This window comes from Cydia fagiglandana, chromosome 11 (assembly GCF_963556715.1).
Source record: "Cydia fagiglandana chromosome 11, ilCydFagi1.1, whole genome shotgun sequence".
Taxonomy (NCBI): domain Eukaryota; kingdom Metazoa; phylum Arthropoda; class Insecta; order Lepidoptera; family Tortricidae; genus Cydia; species Cydia fagiglandana.
In genome coordinates this window covers 8,662,697-8,690,592 of record NC_085942.1, presented here as the reverse complement: position 1 = coordinate 8,690,592, position 27,896 = coordinate 8,662,697, and the positions used below count along the sequence as shown (strand labels likewise).

Here is a 27,896-nt window from a genome sequence, read left to right as displayed (position 1 = left end):
ATGGTAAAGCTAAAGTTAAACTTGTCTGTCTGCCTGTTACCTCCTCACTCTTAAACCGCTGTATCGATTTCGATGAAATTTGGTAAGGGCATATTGGAGTTGGAGTCTTGTGGGAAAGTTAGATTTTGTCCCGGAAATCAATAATCTGGGCAGATGAATTCGCTGCGGAAGCTAATTTACAATGTAAGAATAGGGATACCTACTTACTTGTGAAATCAGTTCTTCTCGCCCATGCCAATACCTAGTAGTACCTAAGTGTACAACACCTTACCTATATCTGAGTAACCTTCACATAAAATGTGTGGGAATGATAGGTATTAGAATTGAATAGCAATCAGATACAGCTGTAGACAATATAGCAATGAAACCACAGTAGACTCATATCTACATCTGTATAACACGCCATACATAAGTAGGTAAGCTCCCTGGGTGCGTAGTTCGACTCGGATTACAATAACGTTTCCTGCTACACCTTGGAAAAATGTTCAGGCCTGTTATTCCTTACCCCACGACGTAACCAGTATAAAAGTGATCTTTGTACAAATAGTTGTTACGAAGATAGAGGTCAAATGATACTAGGAACGTTCAGTGAAGATGAAAATTATGTTTTGTGAAGATGCAGGTTGCTTGCGCAGATAGGTCAAACCTCTATTACTGTGTACAACTCTTTTATTCATTGTGACCACGCCAAGCGTATCACGTGTAAAAGGTACAAAAAAAATTTAAACAGTTCTCAGGGAAATGGTTTTATGCACTTAGAACCGTTTTCCTGAGAACTACACAGAGTTACTACTGTGCATCAGGTACACTCAGCTAAATGGAACCCTGGGTTACTACATAGAACCATGTCAAATTGACAAATTATTATGATTTCAATTGCAACATCAATGCAGTTCGTTAATAGCCCAGCCCTGGGTTTGATTTGACAGACCATACAAAATAACAATGTTAATAATTTTAATAAATCTACATTAAAACTCATAATAACAAGCTCGTTTTGACATTTTATTTATGTAAATTTGCAGATATAATTAATACAAATGGTCATGTAAATTGGGATCTATGATAAATAATAACTAGAAGCTGGATCAGAGGACACCATATTATACATCCTCCCGAATATCTGCACTCCAGCCAATGTTAAATTTAGATGACTCATCAAAATATAAAAAAGGCAGTCTCGGAGGTGTGGCTTTACAAATACTGTCTTATTCCTAAAGTTTATATTATGAGATTTCTATTGTGATAGTGATAAAACACAAACTTAGACTATTACGTGAACATACTACCTGACAGGCTACAGCAGGGGTTCCCAACCTTTTTAGCGTTTGGCTCCCATTGGTGAAAGGCTGTTTCTATATGCCTCTTACACTCAATTTGCTTTTATGCTCTTAAGGGGAGAGAACTCACAGGTTGGGAACTCCTGGGCTACAGTATGCATGCATGACTTCACATTACACTCCTCAATTTCTAGGTGGATTTAGGTGCTGAACTATGTCAACTAATAAATTCCTAAGATTTATGTGACAAAACCTATATTGTCTACATGTCATACATCACAATTTTTCCTAAAGCTATCTGTACAGTTTGGGTAATTCATGTTATTCAATATTCAATTCAATAATGCCAATGATTTTGTTCAGACATGTCACCACTAATAAGTAACCTGTATTATATACATAGCCACTCGCGGGGGACTTGTGTCTCAGCATTATCTCAATAGATGGATACAATTTTGTTTTACAAATTAAGGATTGCTATTAAACAATGAAGTTACAAATTAAATTATTCACAAACAAATCTATAAATAAACTTTGATATTAAAACACTGAATACTTGTAAGTCAACACTACTGATTTAATGAACCTCAGGGATTCACTCGAGTTACAGAGAGCGAGCAAAATGAGTGTATACAATGAAGTTATACAACATAATACCAAAGAAACAAAAAGTATGCACTCTGGCATGTTATTATCTGGGCTATGTATACACTTTCTTGGCCCTCCTCTTTGCTGGTTTATCAGTCTGCGACAGCTCTTCTGTGTTTGGAGTAGAGTTAACAGATGACTCTTTCTCTTTCTTTTCCTTTTTTTCTTTCTGCTCTGAATTTGCTATTTTCAGCCAAGGGTGTTGAAGGCACTCATATGCAGTGGCGCGCCGATTTGGATCAAAATCTAACATGGGCTTTAAAAAGTCAGCAAACTCCTCTGCATCAGTGTGGCTCCATTCATACTTCTCTGTGAGGACAGACACTAGACCCCATGGCTTCAAACCTGTTATATTCCTCAGCTCTCCTTTCTTATTGAAGAATACTTTAGAATACTTCCCGGAAGCAGCAATACGCTTAGGAATGTCTCCAAGCAACTCAATGATGTGTGCCAGATGGTCTTCATCTCTGCTGTAGCCATCGCCTGAATGAGGCTCAAATAAATAGTCTCCAGTTGCCAGTTCAAAGGCCATACAGGCAGTGCTCCAAATATCTGCAGATGTTCCATACCCCGCACTAAGCAGTACTTCAAGGGAGCGATATTGCCGTGTTTGAATGTCTTCTGTGAAATGGCGGTGAACCCAGCAAGCATTTCCAAGATCAGCAATCTTGACTTCCAGATCACAAATATCAAAGGCTGGGTCAGGTTGTTTTTCCAAAGACTTACCCTTAGTGGACTCTGAGTTAAATGAAGGAGGGGTATCAGTCATGTCGCCTTCCGACATTGGGGTGCCAACGTCATCGCCGCAACCGGTCTTACTTCTCACCTGCACTGCATCAGCATCAGTATCGAATGCCTCATCATCCACTTTTTCATAGTCATTGCAGCCGTTAAGGTTAGGTTCATTTAAGTTGGAGTCAGTTTCTGAGCGGGTTGTGTCAATGACACTGGCTTCCTCGGGTGTCTGGGGTGAATCATCATTATCCTGAGACATCGGCGCTGAGTCACTGACTTCAACCTTTTTCTGCTCTTCCATCTCTTCTATTTGTTCCATTTGTTTCTTAAGCAGCATGGATTGGCGCTTAGCCTTCTTTTTTAATTTTTTCTTTTTATTCCTACTCATCTTACCGGTCACTACTTGTTCTTGGAATTCCTTTGGTGCAGTGCTTATCAGCGAATGGGGCAATCTCAAGCCCAAGGAATGTAGCTCAGTAGCTTCAGCTGCTAGCTTGCGAATGTATGTCTCATCCACACACACTAACACATTTTCAGGTTTTATATCTGTATGAATTATCTTGCACTTAGTATGGAGATAATCCAAGCCTTCTAGCACTTGGCGTATAATTGTCTTCACATTATCTCGAGGGATGCCTCTATAATTGGACTTCAGGATAAGCTTCAGTAAGTGGTGGCCTAGGACCTCAAACACCATACACACATGGGTGCCATTGACTCCAGTGATCTTGAAGTCGTTGAGCAGCTGTACGGTCTTGTTCCGCTTAGGATCCGAGGGATCGCTGTCGCGAACGGACTTTAATATTTTAATTTCGTCTAGGGCAGTTTCTGTAAAGTGGGGCGCGGATTTCACAACTTTTAACGCTACAAACCGTTTGTCGATAAGATCCCAACAGAGCCATACCGTCGAGAAGTGGCCCCAGCCTAATTTTCTTGTAACGTGGTAGCGGTTAAGAAACAAGTCTCCGATTTTGACAGGATGGTATCCACCCTTGCAGTAGTCGGCGCTGTCCTCCTGTTCCTCGTCCTCGCTGTCGTACTGCTCGTCCTCGTCTTCTTCAATCGTCTCGTTGGAAGAGCTGTGCGTGGGCTCCAGTCGATTCTGATTCTGGTTGCGCAGCCCGTTTCCTTGTCCTCCACCACCGTGCTCTTCCTCGCGATTTTTCTTTTTTCCTAATTTATGCCGCTTCTTTTTCGCCTGAATGGCGAGTACCCTTCTATTTACATCTGATTTAGAACTCATTTAGTAAATTAAAACACTTTCGATAACGCCCGATAAATATAAATTTTATCTTTTCATCTCAATCTTTTTGTTTGAGTATGGCGGCCGGTCGTAGAACAAAATGCGCTCGAACACGAAACCCATTCAATGTTGCTATTATGCTATATAATTTCGTGATAAGTTCAACGAGAACTCTTCTACTTCGCTAGGGCGTATCTTTCCAAAAGCGCGTCATCTGATTAGTTATAATTACAAAAAACGAAACAAGGCTATTGGCTGCATTGGTGTATTTTTTTTTGCATTTTATGGCCTGGCTACTAGACCTTTAATCCACTGCAATGGTGTACACAATTTAAAGAACGTTCGAGGACGTAGAATTTTTTCGTAGTAAAAATGTAATACCACTCTAAATTTAATTGCAAATTTTATAGGCACATTACAGATTGTAAAGACAAATGTGTTAAATAACTTCATATTCTGAGGGACCATTCGATCCATCAAGCCCCCTCCAGACTATGCGCGTGAATCGCGGGCGAAGCCGCGAACGCGAGTGTGGAGTGGATTTCGCTGTCTGCGAAAATCGGCGCCACACTTGCGTTCGCGGCTTCGCGCCGCGATTCGCGCACGAGTGTGGAGGAGGCTTCATACTTGCCAACGGGCCCGACGTCGAATATGATTGGGTAACAGACTACTGCACCAACTTAAATCCACACTTGCCGTAGTGATTATTATTTTCTTATACTTTCCATTTGTCAGCCTTGCCAACTTGCCAACTTCTTTGAATGTTTTAACAGGTGACGTCAGCTTTTAGAACAGGGTTATAACCGCGAAAATCGAAGTTCGCAAATTGTTGGCATTTTTCTCTGTCACTCTAATTACGCCTTCATTGGAGTAAAAGAGAAACAAAACATCCCCGCAATTTGTGAATTTCTGTTTTCGCGGTAGCCGGTAGCCCTAAGGAGCGCCGCGGCAACATCACGAACGTGCGATATGTGGTGCGATACCTGCGCAGCGGCTATGAAATATATAGGTACCGGACTTTATATAATTATATTAATTAGAGGGACCGGTAGTTTGTCTCGCGGGTGAGATACTGTCGCCAAACCAAATAGGTGAAACTGCTTCAAAGTTCAAACTCCCAAGTAACAATGTTTATCTTAAAATTTGCGTTTATTGATAGAACTGAAGATGTAGGCAGTGGTAGCGTACTGAGAGGCACGCCAACAAATACAAACAATGCACCATCGTGCCTGTCGCGTAAATGTCTTTTAATTGATATGATGTTAATGATAAAGGTATTATGCTGATGATGCTTGCGGAAAACACAAACAGGAGTATGTAATAAAAAGTTAGGCATATATTTATGAAACAAATACACTTAAAATTACTTTTTACTGACCACAGGCTGGTTTGACGGTAATACAGATATTTTTTTGTTTTTGGCCGGTTTTGGTGGTACCACAGGATTTTCTTTTAAATATATGAAATTAACAGGTATCAAAACTAGACCACCTAACGTAATAAAAAGCCCAGCTACACAAAATGAAACAGTGAATCCAAAGCGTTCTGTCAAAACACCTGCTAATGGTGTGCTGATTAAGCTCCCTATTCCTTGAAATAACAATATCATGCCTGTGGCATTTGTTAGTTTTTCTAGTCCGTAAAGCTTAACAAGCATTAAAGCCCGGAGACTAACCACACAAGCTACACAAAAGCCATATACACCACAATATGCATACTGAAATATCGTATTGAATGAAACATTTGAAATCATGGTACTCACGCCAGCAACACACAATGCAGTAGATGTTAATTTTATTGGGCAAATTTTAGTAGCTATAAAACCAAAACTGAGCCTGCCCAGACCATTACATCCCCCCAGTGCACTGACAAATAAGCTACAATGCTTTGGATCAATACCAGCTTCTAAGTTTCTTACTTGTATATATGAATAAGGTACTAAAAATCCTAAATAAATAAGGAATCCACTTGCACAAAATAATTTAAAGGTACGTAATCGTAGTAATTTGGGGTCCATCATTGTTGCAAGAACTCTCCGAACCGCTGTAGTGAATACGCCGCGACGCTCTTGTAAATCTTGTGCAGCGGCGGCACGGGACACTGCTAGCTGATACTCGAGCCCAGTTTCTTCTTCAGCAACAACTGCGGCCCTACTTTTTTGGTATTCAGGCAAACTTTCTATTTTTCCGTCAAAAAATGCGTCATCCCGGTACATAGGCCGTGACTCGGGCAGATGTTGCTCCCAATGACAGAGCCGGCCCCAACAACTCACTTTTTTGGGTTCTTCTTCTGGGACAGTAATTTGCAATTTCTGTTGTTTAGCATCCCCCGCCATGCTAGTTTTAGACATAATAGATTTTACTTGTTGTAAATGACGTTTACTGATACCGCCTTTTGGTGTAATTGCAGTAATCGTTAGTTTGGAGACATGTGGAGGTCCAGCAGAAGGCCCGGGCTGACTTGATAGAGCTTGAGGTTCGTCACTGTCTTTCAACACAGCAGCAGCTGTGGGATAGTTGTCATTCTTCACTGCAGAGAATAGACGTTCTGCAGCTGTTGGTTTAGTGCCGTCAGATGCAGCCCCTTGAGATGCAGCTGCTGCTGCTGCTACATTGGGCAAATACGTGACTGTACGAGTGGGATGGTCGGTAACTTCAGTTTTTACTACTTGTAACGAGAGTAAAGGTCGGTAAGTCATTGCTAGAAAATAAATAATTCCAAACATCCCCGAATGAAGTAATGTCAATGAACGCCAACCTGCTATATCAACCAATTTTACGTTTATTGGATACCAAACCATAACTCCAACACTGGAGCCAAATGTAGCTATCGCTATTGCTAACGACCGTCTTTTTTCGAAATAAAAGCCCACGACAAGTCCTGTAGACATATTAATTAGAGCGAGCCCCAAGCCATAAAATACTCCATAGAATATAATAAGAGGTCCAAAAGTGACTAAAAAATAAGAAGTGAATAATGAAACAGAACATATCACTGAACCTGTCATGGCACAGGCTCTAAAGCCAAATCGATTTATTAAAGCAGAAACTAAGGGTCCTGCTATTAAATATAAAGCCAGAGCAATGGAGTTGATTAACGATGTCATAGTTTCAGAAATACCAAGATCTAAGGTAATATCTGGACGTATACTGCCAAATGTCATTGATATGCCATCCATTAAAAATGTTGTACAGAATGCAGCTGTAACGACCACCCAGCCCCAACCCCCTTCTTCGGGTACATGAACTTGTGCCTGGATCTCAGTTTCTTCTGTCCCCTCAACACTGCCACGTCGACCTACTCTACTTGGAACAACAGTAACACTTTTACGGTTATCGTATGTCTTGGGTGAAATTGGTTTTGGGGGCATTTTGCAGGATAATTACAATATTTGATGTCATAGAATAAATAAGTAACTTGCTTTACAATGAGGTATTCCGTGTACTTTGATCATAAACAATGTTGAAATACTTAATACATTTATTATTTAGTAAATAATAAGATACACCTACATCACTTCAGACATTAGTGTCAAAACGACACAGCGTGGTATATTCTCTTTGGACACAACATAGAGTACTTAAAAGAAGTATTGAGTGTGAACTATATCGTGCTCCGCAGTCCTGTGGGGCGGACTGCAAGGTTCCTAGTGTGAATGGGGGAATTCAAGGTATGTGGACCGTTGTCCAGTCAATGGTGAGTAGTGAGTACCTATGGTGACCAGAGGCTAGCTAGGGCCTCTGTTCATAAAGAACTGGGCGTATTAGGTAGCATAACTATTAGTAGATATAAACATTAGTAGATAGACAACTATCTCTGTCAAGCCATTTCCGTCAGTAGAAAAGATCGGCAAATGTAAAAAATGTAGGAGCGAAGGGTTATCGATTATCGTCCCATAGAAAAACTGAATTTCGCGCCTCTTTCTAGTAACAAACTTGTTTGTTCCGCTATATATCACTAGATCTGAGGGTGTACGGCTTGAGAAAGTATAAATGTGACAACCCCTTAAGAAGCACAAAAATCAAATTTAACCTCTAGCCGCCCAGAGACCTATAAAAAGGTCTCCTGTTCCATTCTAATTTGAACTTTCTGTTGACAAAATAAAATTTCATTTTGCTTGGCAAGGTTTGACGTATGGGCGGCTAGAGGATAATAATAAGTAGATATTATGTGACATACATACATTTATTCATTTAATAATGAATTAAGACACTTAAAATTACTTTTTGTTGTTTACTGGCTGATTTGACCCTTCAGATGGAGATAGGACCAAAACTTTTTCATTCAAAAATATTAAATACATTCGTGCCAACATTAGACCACCTAAGAATATAGACGCTCCGGATACAATAAAAGCAACTGTGTATCCAAAGTGCTCGCTCAAAACACCTGCTAACGGTGTGCTAATTAAACTCCCTATTCCTTGAAATAATAATAACATTCCTGTTGCATTTGTTAACTTCTCTAGTCCATAAAGCTTGACAAGCATCAAAGCCCTGCAGCTAATCACACAAGATACACTAAAGCCGAATAAACTGGAATAGATATACTGAAAATACATATTAAATGAAACATTCGACAGTATGGTAATCGCACCGCCAGTACACAATCCAACTACAGATAATTTTATAGGACAAAATTTGATAGCTAATAAACCATAACCCAGTCTGCCTAGACCATTAAATCCTCCCATCGCACTTACAAATAAGCTACAATGCCTTGGGTCAACACCAGCCTGTAAGTTTCTGACTTGTATGTATGCGACAGGTACTAGGAAGCCTAAGTATATTAGGAAACCCGCAGCACAAAAGTATCTAAATGTACTTAATTTTAATAAATTGGGGTCCATCATTGTTGCAAGAACTCTCCGGGCTGCTGTAGTGAATACGCCGCGACGCTCTTGTAAATCTTGTGCAGCCGCCGTGCGTGACACTGCTAGCTGGTACTCAAGACCAGTTTTTTCTTCATCGACCACTGCTCCTTTACTTCTTTGGTATTCAGGCAAACGTTCCACTTTTCCGTCATAAAATGCGTCATCCCGGTACAAGGGTCGTGACTCGGGCACATGTCGCTCCCAGTTACAGAGTCGTCCACAACAACTCACCTTTTTGGGTTCTTTTTCTGGGATATTAACTTGCAATTGCTGTTTTGTGACGCTGTTCATGCTAATTTTAGATGCTATAGATTTTACTTGTTGTAATTGACGGTTACTAATACCACTTTTTGACGTCATTGCAGTAAGCGTCAGTTTAGAGGCATGTGGAGATACAGCTGAAGGCCCTGGCTGGCTGGATAGAATTTGAGATTCTTCATTATTTTCTACCACATCGGCTGCTGTGGGAAACTGATCGTTCTTCACTGCAGCGAATAGACGTACTGATCGTGATGGTTTAGCGATGTCAGGTTGATCTGCTTGAGATGTTGCAGCTGCCACATTCGGCAAATACGTAACTGTACGAGTTGGCTCTTCTGTAACTTCGGCTTTAACTACATTTAACGAGAGTAAAGGACGAAAAGTCATTGCAAGAAAATAAATCATCCCAAACATTCCCGAATGGAATAAGGTCACCGAGCGCCAACCGGCTAATGTCACTAACTTTGAGTTTATTGGATACCAACTCATAACCCCAACACTAGTACCAAGTGTAGCTATTCCTATTGCTATAGAACGATTTTTTTCGAAATAAAAGCCCACTACAAGTCCCGTAGACATATTAATTAGAGCAAATCCGACGCCACAGAATAAACCATAAAACAGAATAATCCCACCGACATTGGCTAAAAAATAGGAGATAAATAATGAGAGAGAACATGTTACAGAGCCTGCCATGCAACAAGCTCTAAATCCAAATCGATTTATTAAAGCAGAAACTAAGGGCCCTGCTATTAAATATAAAGCCAGAGCAATCGAGTTGATTAAAGCTGTAATTGTTTCAGAAATATTGAGGTCTAAGGTCATATCTGGACGTATACTTCCAAATGTCAATGCTATGCCATCCAGGATAAATGTTACACAAAATGCGGCTGCAACGACCACCCAGCCCCAGCACCCTTCTTCGGGTACATGAACTTGTGCTTGGATCTCAGTTTCTTCAGCAAGTTTTGCTCCTCCAAAACTTACACGTCTATTTGTTTTATTTGTAATGACCGTAACACTTTCTCGCTTATCAAATGTCGTTGATGATAACATTGGTTTCGGAGGCATCTTGCAAGTTCATTAATAGTGGATTAATTTAATATAGGACAAATATTATTATTTATTATTATTTATTAAAAAATACGTCATTGAAAACATTAACAAAGACGTCAAATCCCTATCCTAGCCGCCCATACGTCAAACCTTGTCAAGCAAAATGAAATTTTATTTTGTCGACACAAAGTTCAAATTAGAATGGAACAGAAGACCTTTTTATAGGTCTCTGGGCGGCTAGAGGTTAACGAAAACTTTTTGGTTTTCAATAACAAAACTTATTAGAGTAAGGGCCCCCCCACATCAAGCGTCTTTCGAGCGTCGGCGTCTGTCGGCGTCTGGTCAGCGCTATGGAAAATGACGTCGCTGCGCAGTTGCGTCGAGGCTGCGTCGACGTTGCGTCGAGCAGCGGCCATAGAATTGTAGACGCCGACGCTCGAAAGACGCCAGATGTGGGGGGGGCCTAAACGGGTCACTCATTGTCACTCACTGATCAATCTCATCGAATCGATTGGATCGAAACGTGTAGAGGGTAAGACAGTGAAAAAATATACACTTCTCTGTCACTTTCAGTCTTGGTTTTCAGGAAAAACCATGTAGAAATTGTCTTGAAAAATAATAGATCGAATTACGATCTAGGCTTTAAGATTTTATCACAATCCACGTAAGGAATCTGCTAATGACATTATTGAATTAATACATTTAGAATCGCAACAATAATGAGAAAGCTAAGCCTAATAAACATCCACTTTAAGGGGATAAAGTAATTAACTAATGATAATTTCCAGCGTAATATAAAAGGATTTTGTTTCATATTTAATAGTTCAAAGGCGAGTTCGGACGAATGAGCAAACAGTTGTGTCTTGTCTTAATATTGGATAGAAAAACTGGCATCTAAATTCATTGGACGAAAAATATTAAAATCCATCATTCATTGTCTATGGTAAAGCTTGACGGTTTGAGTACTTTGAGTTGTCGTTGTCATTTTGAAGTTGACTGTTCGTTACGGATTTGGAGGGAAAAAGTGCTCTCAGTTATAATTATTTTATTTTATATTGCCTCAAAATTAATGTCTGGTATCTGATAAGTGTTATTCCTTTATATATAATGTCTCAAACTACGCTTACCGCGTTCTACAACAGCAGAAAAAGGCCTGCAGCGGAAGACATCGCATCATCGAAGCGCAAGATCCCACATATAGAACGCGTTCTGGAAAGTGAATTAAAATCTAAAGCAAAGAATATTTTACAAAAAAAATGTGAAACCACTGTCAAAGACGGAATAAGCCCTTCAGAAAGTGTCGGCCAGAGCCAGAAACATGACTCTCAAGCTACCAAGCTTTCGTCTCCAGTTCTTGAGTTGGGACAGACAAGCGCCGGTGATGCATTTACCAGTAAAGTTAATGCATCTAATATTACTAAAACCACTCAACCCTCCAAATCAGAAATAGTGAGTTCGGCTCGTAAGGAGCTCAGTTTAGGGGATATCAGAAAGAAATTGGCCAGCAGTTCCAGGTTGGCAGAATTGAAAGCATCTGCTGAAAGGCTGAGCAAGGGCATTCAGCAGCTAAAGGATGGCAGCGAAAAGCAAGGCAAACTCAGAGAATTTAAATCCATTGATGTGGAAGTACCATCAAGGTAAATACCATTAGATTGTCTCTGTTGTAAGCAGATGCGTCATTTACAATGTATAATATCCTCCTAAGTCCCTGCTCAAAATTTTTTGTACATATTCCAAAATCAATTTTGAACTTTCATTGTGTATTAACACTATTAACTAAGGGTTCCAATTTCAAAAACAAAAGAATTGCTTCTGGTTCTCAGGAGGTTATGATTATGTATACTATAATCTATTTTTCTCTTTTAGTCCAAGCAAAAGAGCAAGCAAGATTCAAAATGAGTTGATGTCTCCAAAGAAAGTAGTGCAACCTAGTACTGTACACCAAAGGCCTTGGATATCACCTCGGAAGGTGGTAGTCAGTCCTGTGAAAAGCCCCAGCAAGGTAGTTATTTTTTTATATACAATTTAGTTTTAATAACTCCTATTAGTCTTTACTACTTGCTTTAACAATTGTTTTTCCATTTCTCTTCATTTGTAGGTTAGGTTTTTCACAGTTAAGTAATTGTTATTTACTGTTGATTAAATACACTGGTATCCAAAACTAAAATTTTGATATGTATACAATACAAATTGACCTTGGAATGCTTATGGTTGAATAAAGCATATTTTTGCTAGCACAGATCTTGTAATATGTTAGTGATAAATACTTACTACTTACTTACTTGGTTGGCGTGGTGACCCAAAATGAGCAGGGCCGTCTTAAACTATGCTGAGGCCCCTGGGAACATAAGAATTTGGGGCCCTTTTGGAAGCTAATTAAACTATTTTTTTATTTATTATGGGTAATCAAGTATAACTGTTACTGTCTTCTGTAGTGTCTGTCCTTCGGGGCCCCCTGAGGATGGGGGCCCTGGGCACGGGCCCCGTGTGCCCTTATGGTGAAGACGGTACTGAAAATGAGTCTTGGCCTCCAACACAAGAGCACACCACTTTGATCGGTCCAGAGCGGTATCCCACCAGCTTGCGCCGACGCCGAGCTAAGCAATAAATAGCCATTTGCAAATGTTCCAGGTTCCAGCGTACATCAGACACGCTGCTCTTGCCAGCAGCTCCTCCAGCCTGCCACTCCCGCACCACTACCGGTTCCTCGCAGAACTCTTCCGAGGTATGGAGACTGTTGTGTCCCTCCTTTATAACAGGAATGAAAAAATCACTTTCGCCAAATTGAAGCCGTCTGTGCAAGACATGCTCAAACGCAACTTTACTGAGAAACATCTCGCTCAAATTAAGCACTTAGTACCTGACTTTTACAATTTTGAGGTGCAAAAGATTAAGAATTTCACCACCTCGTCCCAGAAAGAGGCTTTTGAACTGATCATATCCCCTAACTTTCCCAATGATATAAAAGTAATGAACCCAAGTGTCCTTCTAGAAAGACGTAGATACTTCTTTGATACCTTGCTCCAAGTAGTGAAGAAACATCATGCTCAGTACTTATTGAATCTTGATCCCCCTATGGTGATCCCCGACAACAAGCTCACTCGCTGGCATCCTGAATTTGAAATTGAGAAGGTACCAGAAATTGAAAGTGCCAAGCTTCCTGAAATGCCTAATGCTGAAAAGTTCTCAACTGCTCAGGATGTCCTGTCTAAAGCTAGAGAATTATTCAAATGTAACACAAAGATGGAGAGAGCTTTAGAAAAACTGGCTCAAGCTAAAGCCAGGGGTCTGACTGATCAAGAAAAGGCTGCCACTGGCATCAAGGACCAACCGACACAGAATGCGAGCACTCAAGCCAGCCAGCCGTCAACCAGCGGAGTCACCATACTGAATCCTGCATTAAGGAATCTACCCGCATCATTGCTAGAAAAAGTTAAAGCTAAGCAAGCAGCTAAAGCTCTGGAAGCCATGACCAGGTCATCAGAGCATGAGCAGAAATACCTCGTGTACAGTCGCTTGCCAGACTTAGCTAGAACCTTGAGAAACATATTTGTTACAGAGAGAAAGAATGTGTTAGCCCTTAACATAATACTCTCTAAATTGGACAGCAGTTTCAAGAGCAAAGTCTCGAGCAATGATTTGCAAAGAGATATAAAAGTACTCACTGAACAGGTTCCAGATTGGATTAAGTTACATGACATCAGAAATACTACTTATTTGAAGTTGGACAGAAATGTTGAGCTTAAGAGCATCACCTCCAAACTGGAATCATTGGCAGATAAGTATAAAAGTGATTAGTTATAGATATTTATTTGACATAGGAATAGATCCTTGAGACTGTTAAGTAAGTGAATGTATTGTTAAGTATGACATCCTACTTTATTTTTAAGATAACTCTATTCAACTTTTAGCCAAATTTATAGTATTCAATAGTTTGCATTCTTTAAAACTTTAGTTAAGTATATGTCCTAACCTACATCATAACTTGTTATATTACTTATAATTTAATTTGACATTTTGGTTTCACATAAATAGAAATATTTACTTGACATCATAAAATTAGACTTGGTACAGTCACCTGCAATAATATGTTACTCTTCGAAGGCGGCATAAATATATGAGACGCTTTTATGGCTCTACAAATAAGATCGTGTCAGATATTTTCGTTCGAAAAGTAATATACTATTGCAGGTGGCTGTAAATGACATTAAAATCATTTTGATGCAGTTTTGACATAGTAAATCATTGGACATAGCTTTATCTTTATTTTTGTTCCGTTTTTAATGATTTTTTCAAACACCTACTTTTCATGAAATAGTAATTGAGGTGTCACATAAATATACTGCCATCTAAAAATAGTAAATATCAGCAAAAAAATATTCTTGATGCTACTTATGACATAGCTTAATCATTGGACATATCTGTATTTATGTTTATTTTATCATGGATGTATTACTTTCGATCCTGAAAGAAGTTGCAATGTAGTTTCCACATCGTAGCCATAAGTATTTTTAGTGATTTCTCTTACTTTTTTCTTACTGCGTGGTATTTTGTTTTACAATTAATTAAAAAAAAAATGATCTTATTCCTTATATTTCATTTCATACGTAACCCATAATACAAATATCTATAAATAATTTCAAAGTTATTAAATTAATTACTCCACAGTAAGGAGATTATAATCAGGTTTTCCTCCAGTTCTGTAGGGTTTAATAAACTTAAAAAGAATCTCCTTCGGCACCAAGTACTGGCTCACAGCTGGGTCCTTTAACATGTTGTTAATGTATTCCCACTGAAAATAAACAAATAATTACTACATATTTTATTTTGATGTTTAAATCAGTTCTCTTTTGCAGTTAGACAGAAAATTAGTATTTAAAAGACAAATAATCGATTCTCATGTGTATAGAACGTCATTACTAATAATGCAATTAAATTACCTACGTTTATACTTTAAGCGAACAACTCGCGAACGCGACGAGGCGCGGCGTTCGCGTTCGCAAAGAGATCGCCGACGTCGTAGTACACCTCTATAGGTATCAAAGGATTGATTCACCGCTTCGCTTCGCGTTCGCGTGTTGTTCGCCTATGTAGTACACTGCGTTAGCAAATGCAAAGTATATTCATGACCATTTTCTAAGCTAATTTCATAAAAATAAACGCTTACAAGTAGTTTGTATTCATTCTCGTCTATCTTCACTGTATCATACAGCTCTGATATCGGCACCATCCTCTCGAACCAAGGCCATATCATGTAGTCCGCGTATCCTGGTTCGGACCCTCCAAGGAACTTGCTTCCGTTCTTCTTTAATTCGTCTTGGATAAAGCTCAAGAACTTTCTGTACGCAGCTATGTTCTCTTCCGTGACTTGGTCTGGGGTTCTCAAGATTTTGAACAGCATTGTTTGTATCTAAAAAATTCATTTTATCCGTAATTTTGAACCGTCAAAATCTGTACATACTTACTTGGAATTTTGTAATAGTTCGTTTTTTAGCATTAGAAATAAGGTAAACAATATTGATATAAGTAATAGTTACTGATTTTAAAAAAAGCTATTTTCAATTAAAAGACATGTCAAGATCGCTTAGCTTCTTCTAATGATAAAAAAACCGGGCAAGTGCGAGTCGGACTCGCGCACGAAGGGTTCCGTACCATAATGTAAAAACCGGGCAAGTGCGAGTCGGACTCGCGCACGAAGGGTTCCGTACCATAATGAAAAAAAATTGCAAAAAAAAAGCGGTCACCCATCCAAGTACCTACTGACCACGCCCGACGTTGCTAAGTTTGGTCAAAAATCACGTTTGTTGTATGGGAGCCCCATTTAAATCTTTATTTTATTCTGTATTTAGTATTTGTTGTTATAGCGGCAACAAAAATACATCTGTGAAAATTTCAACTGTCTAGCTATCACGGTTCGTGAGATACAGCCTGGTGACAGACAGACGGACGGACGGACGGACAGCGAAGTCTTAGTAATAGGGTCCCGTTTTACCTTTTGGGTACGGAACCCTAAAAAAGGCAAAAAAACGGTCACCCATCCAAGTACTGACCCCTCCCGACGTTGCTTAACTTCGGTCAAAAATCACCTTTGTTGTATGGGAGCCCCACTTAAATCTTTATTTTATTCTGTTTTTAGTATTTGTTGTTATAGCGGCAACAGAAATACATCATCTGTGAAAATTTCAACTGTCTAGCTATCACGGTTCGTGAGATACAGCCTGGTGACAGACGGACGGACGGAGAGCAGAGTCTTAGTAACAGGGTCCCGTTTTACCCTTTGGGTACGGAACCCTAAAAACGAACTAAGTATATGTGTGTTAACTTACTGGGCCCGATCCTTCGACGATGATCTTAGCAAGCGCCTTCTTCAACGGATCTTTGGGCAGTAAAGGTCGCTGCGGGTACACCTCGTCTAAATACTCCGACGTGACCAGGCTCTCGGCGATGCAAACGCCATCTGCGATTTCGATTGCAGGCACCTTCCCTGTAAATATAAGGATTCGTGTTCTCTCACATATCTCACATCTTGGTTAATGAGAGAGTGAGACGCAATGCACATTGGACAAAGAAATTGGACAGGTGGAATACCACCCTTAGTGAAGCCGCCATGTACCTACCTATGCCCACAGAGCCGTAAAGCTAAATGAGCTATTGGACTTCCCACTGAACCTAACTAAGAGTCAGTTGCACCACTTGCACCAAACTATAAGCATTCGCAAAATTTTATTGTATGGGAAGTTTCATATTTCACTGCTGAGTGATGTTGATCCGCTGAATGTGGTTGGTGCAACTGGTATATAGGGACAGTATAACGCATTAACGCATATTATAAATATGTAATTTTAGACCTTAAGTTAATGCAATACGGTTCATTACCAAACAGGCTTTTGCTGGTTAGCCATTCGGGTTTGTCCATCAGGTCAATGTTGACAACTTCGTAGTCGACCTGCTTGGCGTTAAGGACGAGGATTGTGCGGTGTGCGTACGGACAATAACGCATGTTGTAGATCCGAAGCTTCCCATTGTACGGGGGCAGGGGATCGCCTGAAAATATGTTAGTTACGTAATTTATTAATGCTGTTTCTAGTTCAGGAAAGAGTCTTGAAGCATTGAGACTAAAGCCCAAAAGTACCCATGCCTATGGCAATTAAGTCAATGTCACAGGTTGTGTTAAAACAAGTCGAATATATGTAACTTGTCTGCAGTTTGCATAAATGCATGTCAAATAACTTAAATATGATTCATTAATATAGCGGGTATTTAGACGACCCACTTACTTTATTTAAAATTTGTTTAGGTAATGTCATATCTGCGATTCTGCGCGGTAGGCAATCCACGATGATAATTTGCAGAAAACTACATATTTTTGCTGACAGCTGAGGTAAAAGTAAGTATGTATATATATTATGTTTAAAACACAACCATATGTTACACGTTTAAATTATTGATTACTCTACAAGTCTACAGCTACACAAGCATTAACTCGCGTCCTCGCGTCACAAACATAACCTACATTGACAAATATACACACTACACTTCTAGTCAAGTTCATTAACCTTTATAATTATAACACCAATTAGCGAGAAGTGACTCAGCGCAGGGCAGGTAAAATCTGCTTAGCGTAAAAACGTACCTTTTTTCAGATGTCTCGTGTCAAAGTGAATTTTAGCTGTTCCTGCCATAGCGCGATATAATGGTAACACGTATTTTAAATTCTGTACTACCGGCACTAGTACCCTCCAAGACGCCAATGCCAGTGTATGCATTATAAACAAAACTACGTCCACTTGTAACCGGTTTACCTTTGATAATGTTATATCTACCAAAATAGCAGGTTTAGCTAAGTATCTCGCTTTTGCCATGTTGATAAAGTATTATTTATTGCGGGAGCTAAAATAGTAGAGATACGTGACGTAATCGCTCGAACACGACAACAACATTATGCTATGTCACGTTTTATGATGACTATAAGTCCGGTTTAAATTTTTTTTTACCATTAACATTACTACTACATTTTTGCCCGAATAAAGGAAGGAGGATAATGTTATTCTTCATATCGTCGGGTCACCCGAGTCGGGTGACAAGCAAAAATCACTAACTAACACCATTGAAATTTTGAACAATAAACTGTGTTACAAGTGTAATAAAGTGCATTTTTACTTTAATTTTTTGATAGTACATACTTACTTAGTGAACTTTGCTTGTCACCCGACGATATATTCGTCTAGTACAGCGGTCGGCAACAAGCGGCCCGCAGGCCACATGTGGCCCGCGAACCTCTCACTTGCCCGCGAGCCCTACCTGGCTATTTTAGTATTTTGTATGTGTATGTATGATAAAGTCATAAATATTAACAAAGTGCGGCCCGCGTCAACTTCGGTAACTACTATTTGGCCCTTGGCTGCTAAATGATTGCCGACCGCTGGTCTAGCTAGTACGTTATTATGTACCCCGAAGAGCGGGACCGATTTTAATCGTATGTTCAATCCCTTATATAAATATATCAAAAAGGCCAGTTTCTAAAAACATATTTAACTCATAGCGTTGTTAAATAAAATAAACTTACCTCTAGCAAGATGCCTCGTGTTAACGTTAACTTTGGGAGCCATAGTTACTACATACAAAACAAATCGATCTTTAAGACTAGAAGGCGCTCACAAGGCGTTTAGCCAGACACTAATAAAAACAAATCGGGTATTATTTATATGCACATGTTCCAACTAAATTCATCGAATGACCAGACAGATTTGTTATCACATGTTGTGTGCTTTTCTTTTATCATGGGTAAATAAGATAGCACTCTAATACCTATACACGTACATACTCATATATGTCTCTAATTGATTAAATGCAACGACCCTAATTCCATAATTAAATAAGTTTTTGCCAAAAAGTCCATTTTTGGTATAAGCTTTTATAGCTGACTGTACTTTTCTTTCCACAGGCAACTAATACTCATCGAAACAATTTTAAAAACCCCAAACACAATTAGGTTTCGTTGTTTTATCACAAAGTTAGTACCTATGGCCATCTCCTGTCTCCGTCATCAGATCAGCTCGATGGTCCCATAATATTTCATTCTCACCCGACATACATATAATCTTCAACTTATTTGGATATCGAGAATTGGGTCAAATTTAGTCAAGCTAACTCTAACACTAACTTAATACTAAACCAAAGACTAAACTATATTAAGTAGGTAACTACATTTTTTTAAATTCAGCCTTATTTTAAACAAAAATTCTTTGATACTTACCTAAGTATTGCCTAGGTATTTCACAACATTGCTAAATGTAAATTTGTAAAAGATATATAGGTAATCTTCATGATGCTGATGTCATGCTGCTTGAAGCCCAATATAAACACGAATAGGTACTTAATACCCTACAATCATCATTAAAATCGTGACTTGCATTATGGAGGTGATAGACGCCCTGTGGTTGTGACGTCACAACCAATGTTAACAAATAAGTAGGTGCACTCTACTTACAGCTTGATGAATAAGTAAGTTCGTATAGTCCATAACCTACATTCAAGTGTAAAAATATGGGTGCATACAACTTACTTAAAAATATGTCTCATGGTTCTTAAATCGCTGTCATAAGAGCTACAGTGGCGGAGCGTCCATAGAACTCGATTCCCATCGGCTTGTCTGATATTCAGGCTCTTGGGCAATTTTGTTTAAATTTATGAAGAAAAGGAAGGGCAACTCAGCTACAGCTTGCCTATGAACAATCTAGACGCGCCGCCACTGAGAGCTACCTATGGGACATATTTTTGAGTACGACGAGTGCACCCATATTTTCACACTTAACTGTACAATGACATAAACATTATTTTTTATCTTATCAATTATTATTGACACAGACCATGCACTCACCACTAACCACATAAATGTTTTATCAGTGAAAAGAAAAACCAATGTTAACTATAAAATTTTATTGTACTTTTTTGTGATATCAAACTCCGTTTTTAACTAACAATGAATAAATGAACATTATTATAAACTAGTTAATTATAGTATTATGCTATAATAATAGTATTCATTCATTTCTATTGTAACCGCGATTCTTAACATATATTTCGGTTGGACCATATTGCATACAAAATAGGGCATTCTATAATTTAATTTGCAAGTAAACTGCGAATGTTTTCAACAACAGTTTTAATGTGCCTAAACATTATTATGTACTTCATAAGGTTGCTTTTGCCGTTCATACAGCCAGGCTTAAAATTAAAGTCTAGAAAGTATAGCCAGAGAAGTATAGTCTTTGGGTCAGACATACGCAGCGTGCATACGGCGCCCTGCGTGTCCAGTATAATGATGCGTGTAGGGTGCTGTTCGGGCTGCCACGACACTGCAGCGCCTCCACGATGTTTGCGGAGCGGCAAATTGATGGCTTTTACGCCGTAATCAGGAAACGGGCCGCCTCGATGATGAGGCGTGTGCGCGGCTCCACGAACACCATCCTGCAAACACTGGCTGAGAGGTGGGACTCCCCGATACTGCGGCGATGGATTCAGCTCCATACCGCAGTGGGGAAATAAATTTAAATAAGTGTAGGTACCTTTACTAACATAGTTTTAAGAATTACCTAATGTTACTAACATATTTAATTATACTTTACTTAATTTTAATTTTATTGTAATTATCTTATTGTAAATGGAATGTACGTATATGGAATTTTATTCTGAAATAAATTATTTGAATTTGAATAGCCACATAAAACTCGTCTGTCTAAATTTACAAACTGCATCCATAATCGCTATTTATACAGTCAAGTCACGTCAAGTGTAAAAATATGAATGTAGACAACTTACTCAAAAATATGTCCCATAGTTCTTAATTCACTGACATAAGAGCTATGGAACATATTTTTGAGATGATTAGTGCACCCATATTTCGTCGGGGGACAAGCAAATGTCACTAACACCATTGAAATTATTGGACAATAAACCGTGTTACAAACGTAATGAAGTGCATTGTTACTTTAATTTTTTGATAGTACTTAATGACTTTTGCTTGTCACCCGACGATTTCTACACTTGACTGCACATGGTCTCGAGAATTTTAAGATGGGTATGGAAATATTGACGAATAATAAAAAAACAAACAAACACGAAATGTTACTGCGTGCGTGGCTTTTCTTTACGTTGTTGTAATACCTATAAGAGTGACAAATCAGACAGGCGTAGTTGTATTTTCACAGAATAAATAATAGTACTGACAATGTATGATCAATATAAATATACATTGAATATGAATACTAGGTACATGAGACTCACTCTCTAACAAAACGTGTCTGTTACGATCAGGACAGATATGGCCACTATGTGGCGACAGCGCCACGCGCGGCTTATGGCTAACCACCAAAATTGGCGTGGAACGGATGTACTTTTAGCTACCTGTAACAAAGCGACGAAATCGCGGAGTGAGCCACGGCTGGTATTTTGGCTTCACTCAACTCGGCATGTACGACCAAGTTTCTAGACTATAATCTTATTAGCCAGGGCTGATGAATTATCTGTATCGTTAGGTATTTAAATAAAAGTAAACAAACAATTTGTACATTTTCGGGTAGTTATAACTTATAACATTTAGACCCACTTGCACCATTCTACTAACCTGGTGTTAACCGGTTAAACCTGGAGTTACCATGGTTACCCGTACAATTTGACACTGGGTTGACGGTTAAACCGCTTAACCCCGGGTTATTGGAATGGTGCAAGTGGGCCTTATTGGTTAACCAACCAAATAAAAAACCGCCTGGATCAGTCACTGAACGACCTGACCCTACATTATTAAATTTGATTATGTAATGTTTTCATCTTGTCCGTAGAACCGATGGCCGTTGGGGCGGAAAGGTTTTCGAGTGGCGACCACGGCTGGCTTAAGGAGCCATTTGAGGGTAGATTTTTGTTTACTTTTAAATACCTAAAGATACAGAGTACAGAATCGGAATGTTTTACTTCTTCTTCCTAGGACGCATGCAGCACACATCGCTGGTGTCTAGCATGTTGTAGTTGGCCTCGCCCTTGGTCTTGGACTCCACGAACTTGGCGTGAGTCTCCGCAGACAGGTAGTATTGCTTCACTGCTGGCACTTGCTTCATCGCCTCCAAGTAGTTTGCCTGGTGATAAAATAGATAAGTTATAATCATTGACATATTATATCTCAGGACTGGCCTTACGGGCACTAAAAATGGTACTAGTTCAGCGGTGTCACTCACGAATTCGAGCCAATCATGCAGCCTAACGCGACTAGTTGCGAGTGTTGCGACCAATCGCGCGCGTGATGCGATCTAATCAACAAATCGCCTGCGTGATGCGAACTCATCAACCAATCGCGTTATAGCGATATCACACCGCTGTACTGGCCCCATTCATGCCCCATCCTTATGCCCCATTATTCAATGGTTATAAAGTATTTTATATTTATTCCAGTAAGTATTAACAATGTTTCTGTATCCTTTTAGGTGCATTCAGTTGGTAATATTGGACACCACGCGCGCTTAGCCAGTTTTGCTGCTATCTAACAATCAGAATGAGTGGCTGGATATTTAAGAAGCATTTTTTTTTATAATTTTAGGTATGTGCCTTGTTTGCAAAACAGATATCGGAGTTATAAAGATAAGTTAAACTAACAATAGTCCTAGAATCACAAATTTTTATTCAACATCACATGAAATAGCAGAGTCACAGAATAAATAATAGGACTAAGTACAGAAGACTCACTCTCTAACAAAACGCGTCTGTTACGATCAGCAAAGATATGGCCGCTAGGTGGCGACAGCGCTACGCGCGGCTTATGGCAAACCCCAAAATTGGGGCCGAACGGATGTACTTTTAGCTACCTGTAGCAAAGCGTATTTTAGATGTATTTTTGGTATTTATAATTAGTTGATTAGGTACCTTGTATTTCTCGTGTCGATATAGAGTCAAAGGAGTAATGAGGAGCGATTTATTAATTGGGTAATATTTGTTTAAATAAAGACCTAATTAAGGTTACAAGCGCGACACTAGTGCAATTAAGCAACTTCGAAATATTAGAATCAAAGGAGTACCTAATAATGAACCATTATAAAAGGCAAATTTCATTAGAGGAACAATTAAATCGACTTAGTTAAGTCTAATAAATAATTTTACAATTGAGGTACCTAATTAGTAATTACTCATTTCATCAAGGAATTATCATAAAATAGGACAGATTACGATAGAAACAGCAATAAACAAAAGAATACGCAATACGCACCACATGCGGATACTTAGTGCTGTCAATAGCCATGTCAGCCTTCCCAAGGAGCGGCAGAGACTCGAACCGCTCCAGATGCGGCCAGATAGTGTAGTCGACCAACCCCGGCTCGTCGCTGTGCAGGAATTTGGTTCCACGGGCTTTTAGCTCCATGTCCAGGCGTTCCAGGCCTTTCTTGTAGGCTTCTAGGTGGGAGGGCTGGAAACCGTCCGGGTTGAATGCAGCGACGTAGAAGGATGAGTGTGCCTGGAAATAAATTCGTTAGTGTATTTTTCGCAAAAAAAATACATTTCATATTTTGGCGATTGTAGATATGTAGGTACAGTCAGCAGCAGAAACTGCTAAGCAGGCCAGGTGTTCAAATGATCTTGATGCGACTTTATTGTTCAGAGAATAAGAGCGTGTCAAGGTAATTTTGATAACCTCGCGCGCTTAGCAACTTCTGACTGTACTTAGTCTTCTTTTTCATCCTAATGGCCCAATAACTAGCGTAGTTTTATATTTATAGCTAAATTCCTCATTACAATCATATGCCTAAGCGTATCCTACGAGTCTAGATTTGTCTTTTCAGATTGGGTATGAGAAAAGTAATATTAGGCAAAGTACAATACCTACCGCCAAGAACAGTTCCACAAACACTTTATCTTGAGCTCTGCGGAGTGGGTCCGTAGACTGCAGTGGAACTTCCGGATACTTCTCATCAAGGTAGGTGTTAATGATAGCACTGTCGAAGATAGCTTTGCCCTGCTCGTATTCCAATGCTGGCACGGAACCTAAAGTTATAGATAATTGTTTAATAAGCATGACAGTACAGAAAAAAGTAAATTATTTTTACTGGAAAAGTGACTCAGCAAATAGTGATGTTCCAGAGAGTGTTCTCACTTTTTATGGAAAATAAAATGATAAGTTTAAGTGGTGGTTTTATTAATTTATGTAGATTATCTGGAATAAACGCTCCTTAGGGATATATAAACAGAACCACTTGTTTACAGTTTATTCTGATACATAGTGTATTGCATTGTTGTATTCACTATGAATTAATTAGTAATAAATATAAACCAAACTAGAAGCTACAAACTAAATAATTAAAACAATCAGCAGGCGTAAAGGCACATTGTCAAGATAAACAACAGGAAATAACAAAAAGACAAGGAAAATAACAACACATTCATTGCCACCCAGCCAAACAAGACGTCCCAGGCTACAACAATTTCGTCATATAAAGCAGTAGTACTATGATCCTGACAATACTAGTGCCATGGTCCGGCCTGGGAACGAAATCATAAAATACAGAAATCAGACAGGTTTTGGGCACTGAATTTTAATTGAATACCAATTTGAAGCCTTACCTTTTGGGTTGAACTCAAAGAGCCATTCGGGCTTGCTGTCCAGATTGATGAAGACAAGATCATACTGGAGGTTCTTGGCATTGAGGACCAGCACACTGCGCTCGGCATATGGACAGAACCTCATGGCAAACAGACGGAGCTTTCCATTGTATGGAGGGAGAGGGTCACCTGACAAGATAAAAATATTTTACTCCATTGTTCTCTAACAGAAAACTATATAGTTCCTATGACAATACTTGGCGTTAGTTGTCAAGCGGACCCCAGGCTCATATGAGCCATGGTAAAATGCCAGGATAAGATAGATAGATCATTTATTACATGTAATTTTACTCATTGCTTATTCTATAAGTACTTTAAGGCGAGGAAGAAGAAGAGTTCTCTAACAGAATCTAATTTATAGGAAGCAAACATTTATTTTGTACTTACCAGCTTTTAAATGTTTTTCAGACATCTTTGGTGATAACGATAATCCAATGAATAGTAATATCTGCAATAAGTATTTATAATAAGTCCTTTTCATAGAATAAAACAATATTTGACACTGTTCTTGTTTTTTTTTTCAAAAGACAGCTAGCAAAGAGCATATAATCACTACGTACAGCTAGCATTAGTCTAGTAAGATTAGACTACATTAATTTGGCTTAACCTTTTTAAACTTTCTTGAATAAGAACCTCATAAGAAATACAACCTTACGGTCCTTACGGTGCCTTTTTAAGAGGGCGAATTACAAAATATAAGAATGATTTACTTTACAGCCGTATTATAAATAGATAAAAAGAGATTGTCGCAGATTACACAGCAAGTACCCCTACAAACTATAACTTAGACCAGTAGACACCGCACACCGATAGAATAGGTACTCAGGCAATGTTCCATCCTTCCATGATATCCAGGAACGAAATAATATGCTATCTTGCATTTAAAGTAAATTAAATCTACCTGAAATCAATTAGGACACCACACAGTACTCGCCGCACACAACTGAAGTGAAGGGAAGGGTTACCGGGCGCCGTGTGACAGTTTCAGACATGACGTCATCATGCAACTTATCTGTCAAAAGAGCGTTCCACTTCGATCAAAAAATTCGGAACGAGCTCGTTGAACGCCTCTTGAACGCCAAACCGCTAGAGTTACACCAAGATAAGTCTGCAGCGATTTTGATAGCCCACGCAGTGCAAGTGTTATTTATACGTCATAATTTCATAGAAGTTTGAGGTTTAAAATGACACTGCGAGGGCTATCAAAATCGCTGCAGACTTTTCACGGTCTGACTCTATCACCTATCAGCGACTGTAGGTACGACTGTGATTTTTGGTAATGTAGAGCAAATTAAGCAAATACTTAATAAGACACGGTTGTGTATATATAAAAAAAACATTTTATTTTATAATTTATAGTAATCATAATTACATTTCATTCAGACTACATTCATTAAACCAAATAATATCACTCGTTTGGGATAACAGAACTTACACAAAAAAGTATTTAAGATGTTCGATTATTTATTACTTTAATGAGATTCATGATATTTTCACTTAAAACAAGTGTAACATCTTAGTGTTATCTTTTATTTCACATTGAGTAGTGAATAATATACATTAATTATCATCAGTTTTTACATATTATTGGATGCATAAGCATATACGGTCAGACTTTAATTGTTGATCCAGGTCAAGGTTCAAGCTAATTTGGTTGTCTGTACCAAAGAGAATATAGTACATAGAATAGATATAAAATAGAATACCGAACTGTATGGTGCTTTTCGAGCGATAGCGCCATAACCTTCAGCCTACTCTCGAGTAGATGCCGTTAATATTAGTATTTAACAAGTTAACACATATTAGTGAAAGAATAATGATCAAATGGCGTTCTAACAGTTTTTAAATTACATAATTTACTACAGTGACTACATAATTTACTTTGACGATCCATCTCTATACACTCTATTCTCTTTGTCTATACTATACTAATGGTATGATAGATAGATAGATAGATAGATAGATTTATTGGTACTGATCATACACTGTCAACATGGGTTAGTATTTACAATTTACAATGAGATTCAAGTGAATTACAATTAATGATTTCATAGTAGGTATATAAAAATTTCAATTAGATATCAATTCAAAAAAAAAATATACAATAGCAAATCAAGTCCGTACAATAAAAATTACAATAAATTAAAATTAAAACAATAAATTTATAATAATAATAATGTCAGTTATGTATTTGTATAGGTATTTTTATTCATCAAAGAACTCGTTTACTGTGTAGTAAGCCTTCATTAGACAATATATTTTCAGCTTGTTTATAAGTTGGCGTTCAGTGGCAACGTCTTTAATTGCCTCAGGAATCTTATTATAGACTTTATGACAAGTCCAATGTAAAGTAAACCCTAATTGGCTCAACAATTAAAGTCTAATTGGGAATAAAACACGTAGGACATAGGTACAGTCAACTGTAAAAATATGGGTGCACAAATCATCTCAAAAATATGTCCCATAGCTCTTATGTCAGCGAATTAAGAACTATGGGACATATTTTTGAATAAGTTGGCTACACCCATATGTTTACAGTTGACTGTACAGTTAGTTAGTTCACGAAGTGTGAGGAATCACAAAGGAGCCCGTATGGGCAACCAATGCATGACGCAGCGCATTCATGCCGATTCTTCACACTTCATGGGGTATCCAGACGGGACTGACGAAATCAGTCGATTTGTTCAGGAAAATAATTGGTCAATCTCATCTAGCGTCCACACGTACACAAATTAAATCACCAATTTGCATTCTACTATGAAAATTGGCATTTTTGTGTCCGCACCTGCTGATGTGATGGGGGAATTAAATTGGTATTTGCGTCCGCACGGCCCTGTGCGATCGGAGAATTTCATCAGATTGGCGAAAAATTTGTCTCGTCTGGATACAACTTCATTCGCAACTATGTGGCTAGGACATACTGTTTAAATCTATTTTAGGCACTTCACTTAGAGCACATTTGAACAACAATAGTAAACAGTTCGGATGCAACTTCACTGTACAATACATTAAAGTTAAGATTAATGTTATTTGTTTACTTTGTGCTCTACAGTTAATAAAATCTTAAAATTACATGTCAATTAAGTACATAACGCAAATAAAAACTTTAATAAATATTGAACTCATAAAACAAACATAAGTGGACTGAAATAAATTCTTA

At 38.6% G+C, this 27,896-nt stretch overlaps 5 protein-coding genes across 5 annotated transcripts; 1 reads left to right on the top strand and 4 right to left on the bottom strand.

Moving 5' to 3' along the window:
• Positions 1–984: 984 nt before the first annotated feature.
• LOC134668878 (SRSF protein kinase 2) lies at positions 985–4,032 on the bottom strand. The gene has a single exon (XM_063526359.1). It carries the CDS (start codon positions 3,904–3,906, stop codon positions 1,981–1,983), a length of 1,926 nt encoding a protein of 641 aa, XP_063382429.1. The 5' UTR covers positions 3,907–4,032; the 3' UTR covers positions 985–1,980.
• Positions 4,033–5,269: 1,237 nt separating this feature from the next.
• Positions 5,270–7,647, bottom strand: LOC134668660 (uncharacterized). Its single transcript, XM_063526101.1, has one exon. The coding sequence runs from the start codon at positions 7,274–7,276 to the stop codon at positions 5,270–5,272; it is 2,007 nt and encodes a 668-aa protein (XP_063382171.1). The 5' UTR covers positions 7,277–7,647.
• A 44-nt stretch (positions 7,648–7,691) lies between these two features.
• LOC134668524 (monocarboxylate transporter 7-like) lies at positions 7,692–10,230 on the bottom strand. The gene has a single exon (XM_063525970.1). It carries the CDS (start codon positions 10,109–10,111, stop codon positions 8,126–8,128), a length of 1,986 nt encoding a protein of 661 aa, XP_063382040.1. The 5' UTR covers positions 10,112–10,230; the 3' UTR covers positions 7,692–8,125.
• An 831-nt stretch (positions 10,231–11,061) lies between these two features.
• On the top strand, positions 11,062–14,681 carry LOC134668877 (DNA replication factor Cdt1). The gene is made up of 3 exons (XM_063526357.1): positions 11,062–11,733; positions 11,963–12,098; positions 12,728–14,681. The coding sequence occupies exons 1-3, from the start codon at positions 11,204–11,206 to the stop codon at positions 13,892–13,894; spliced, it is 1,833 nt and encodes a 610-aa protein (XP_063382427.1). The 5' UTR covers positions 11,062–11,203; the 3' UTR covers positions 13,895–14,681.
• LOC134668659 (uncharacterized) lies at positions 14,674–25,717 on the bottom strand. The gene is made up of 12 exons (XM_063526100.1): positions 25,638–25,717; positions 25,124–25,184; positions 24,698–24,865; positions 23,964–24,121; positions 23,349–23,594; positions 22,067–22,227; positions 20,383–20,579; positions 17,730–17,969; positions 16,973–17,140; positions 16,423–16,580; positions 15,264–15,506; positions 14,674–14,888 (listed from the first exon to the last, which is right to left on the bottom strand). The coding sequence occupies exons 2-12, from the start codon at positions 25,146–25,148 to the stop codon at positions 14,754–14,756; spliced, it is 1,899 nt and encodes a 632-aa protein (XP_063382170.1). The 5' UTR covers positions 25,149–25,184; positions 25,638–25,717; the 3' UTR covers positions 14,674–14,753.
• Positions 25,718–27,896: the final 2,179 nt, after the last annotated feature.

Coding starts and splice junctions, on each gene's coding strand:
- LOC134668878 (XM_063526359.1), bottom strand. CDS start 3,906: ATGAGTTCTAAATCAGATGTAAATAGAAGGGTACTCGCCATTCAGGCG.
- LOC134668660 (XM_063526101.1), bottom strand. CDS start 7,276: ATGCCCCCAAAACCAATTTCACCCAAGACATACGATAACCGTAAAAGT.
- LOC134668524 (XM_063525970.1), bottom strand. CDS start 10,111: ATGCCTCCGAAACCAATGTTATCATCAACGACATTTGATAAGCGAGAA.
- LOC134668877 (XM_063526357.1), top strand. CDS start 11,204: ATGTCTCAAACTACGCTTACCGCGTTCTACAACAGCAGAAAAAGGCCT. Junction 11,734..11,962: donor GATGTGGAAGTACCATCAAG/GTAAATACCATT, acceptor TTTCTCTTTTAG/TCCAAGCAAAAGAGCAAGCA. Junction 12,099..12,727: donor CTGTGAAAAGCCCCAGCAAG/GTAGTTATTTTT, acceptor CAAATGTTCCAG/GTTCCAGCGTACATCAGACA.
- LOC134668659 (XM_063526100.1), bottom strand. CDS start 25,148: ATGTCTGAAAAACATTTAAAAGCTG. Junction 24,866..25,123: donor TGAAAAACATTTAAAAGCTG/GTAAGTACAAAA, acceptor TTATCTTGTCAG/GTGACCCTCTCCCTCCATAC. Junction 24,122..24,697: donor CTTTGAGTTCAACCCAAAAG/GTAAGGCTTCAA, acceptor CTATAACTTTAG/GTTCCGTGCCAGCATTGGAA.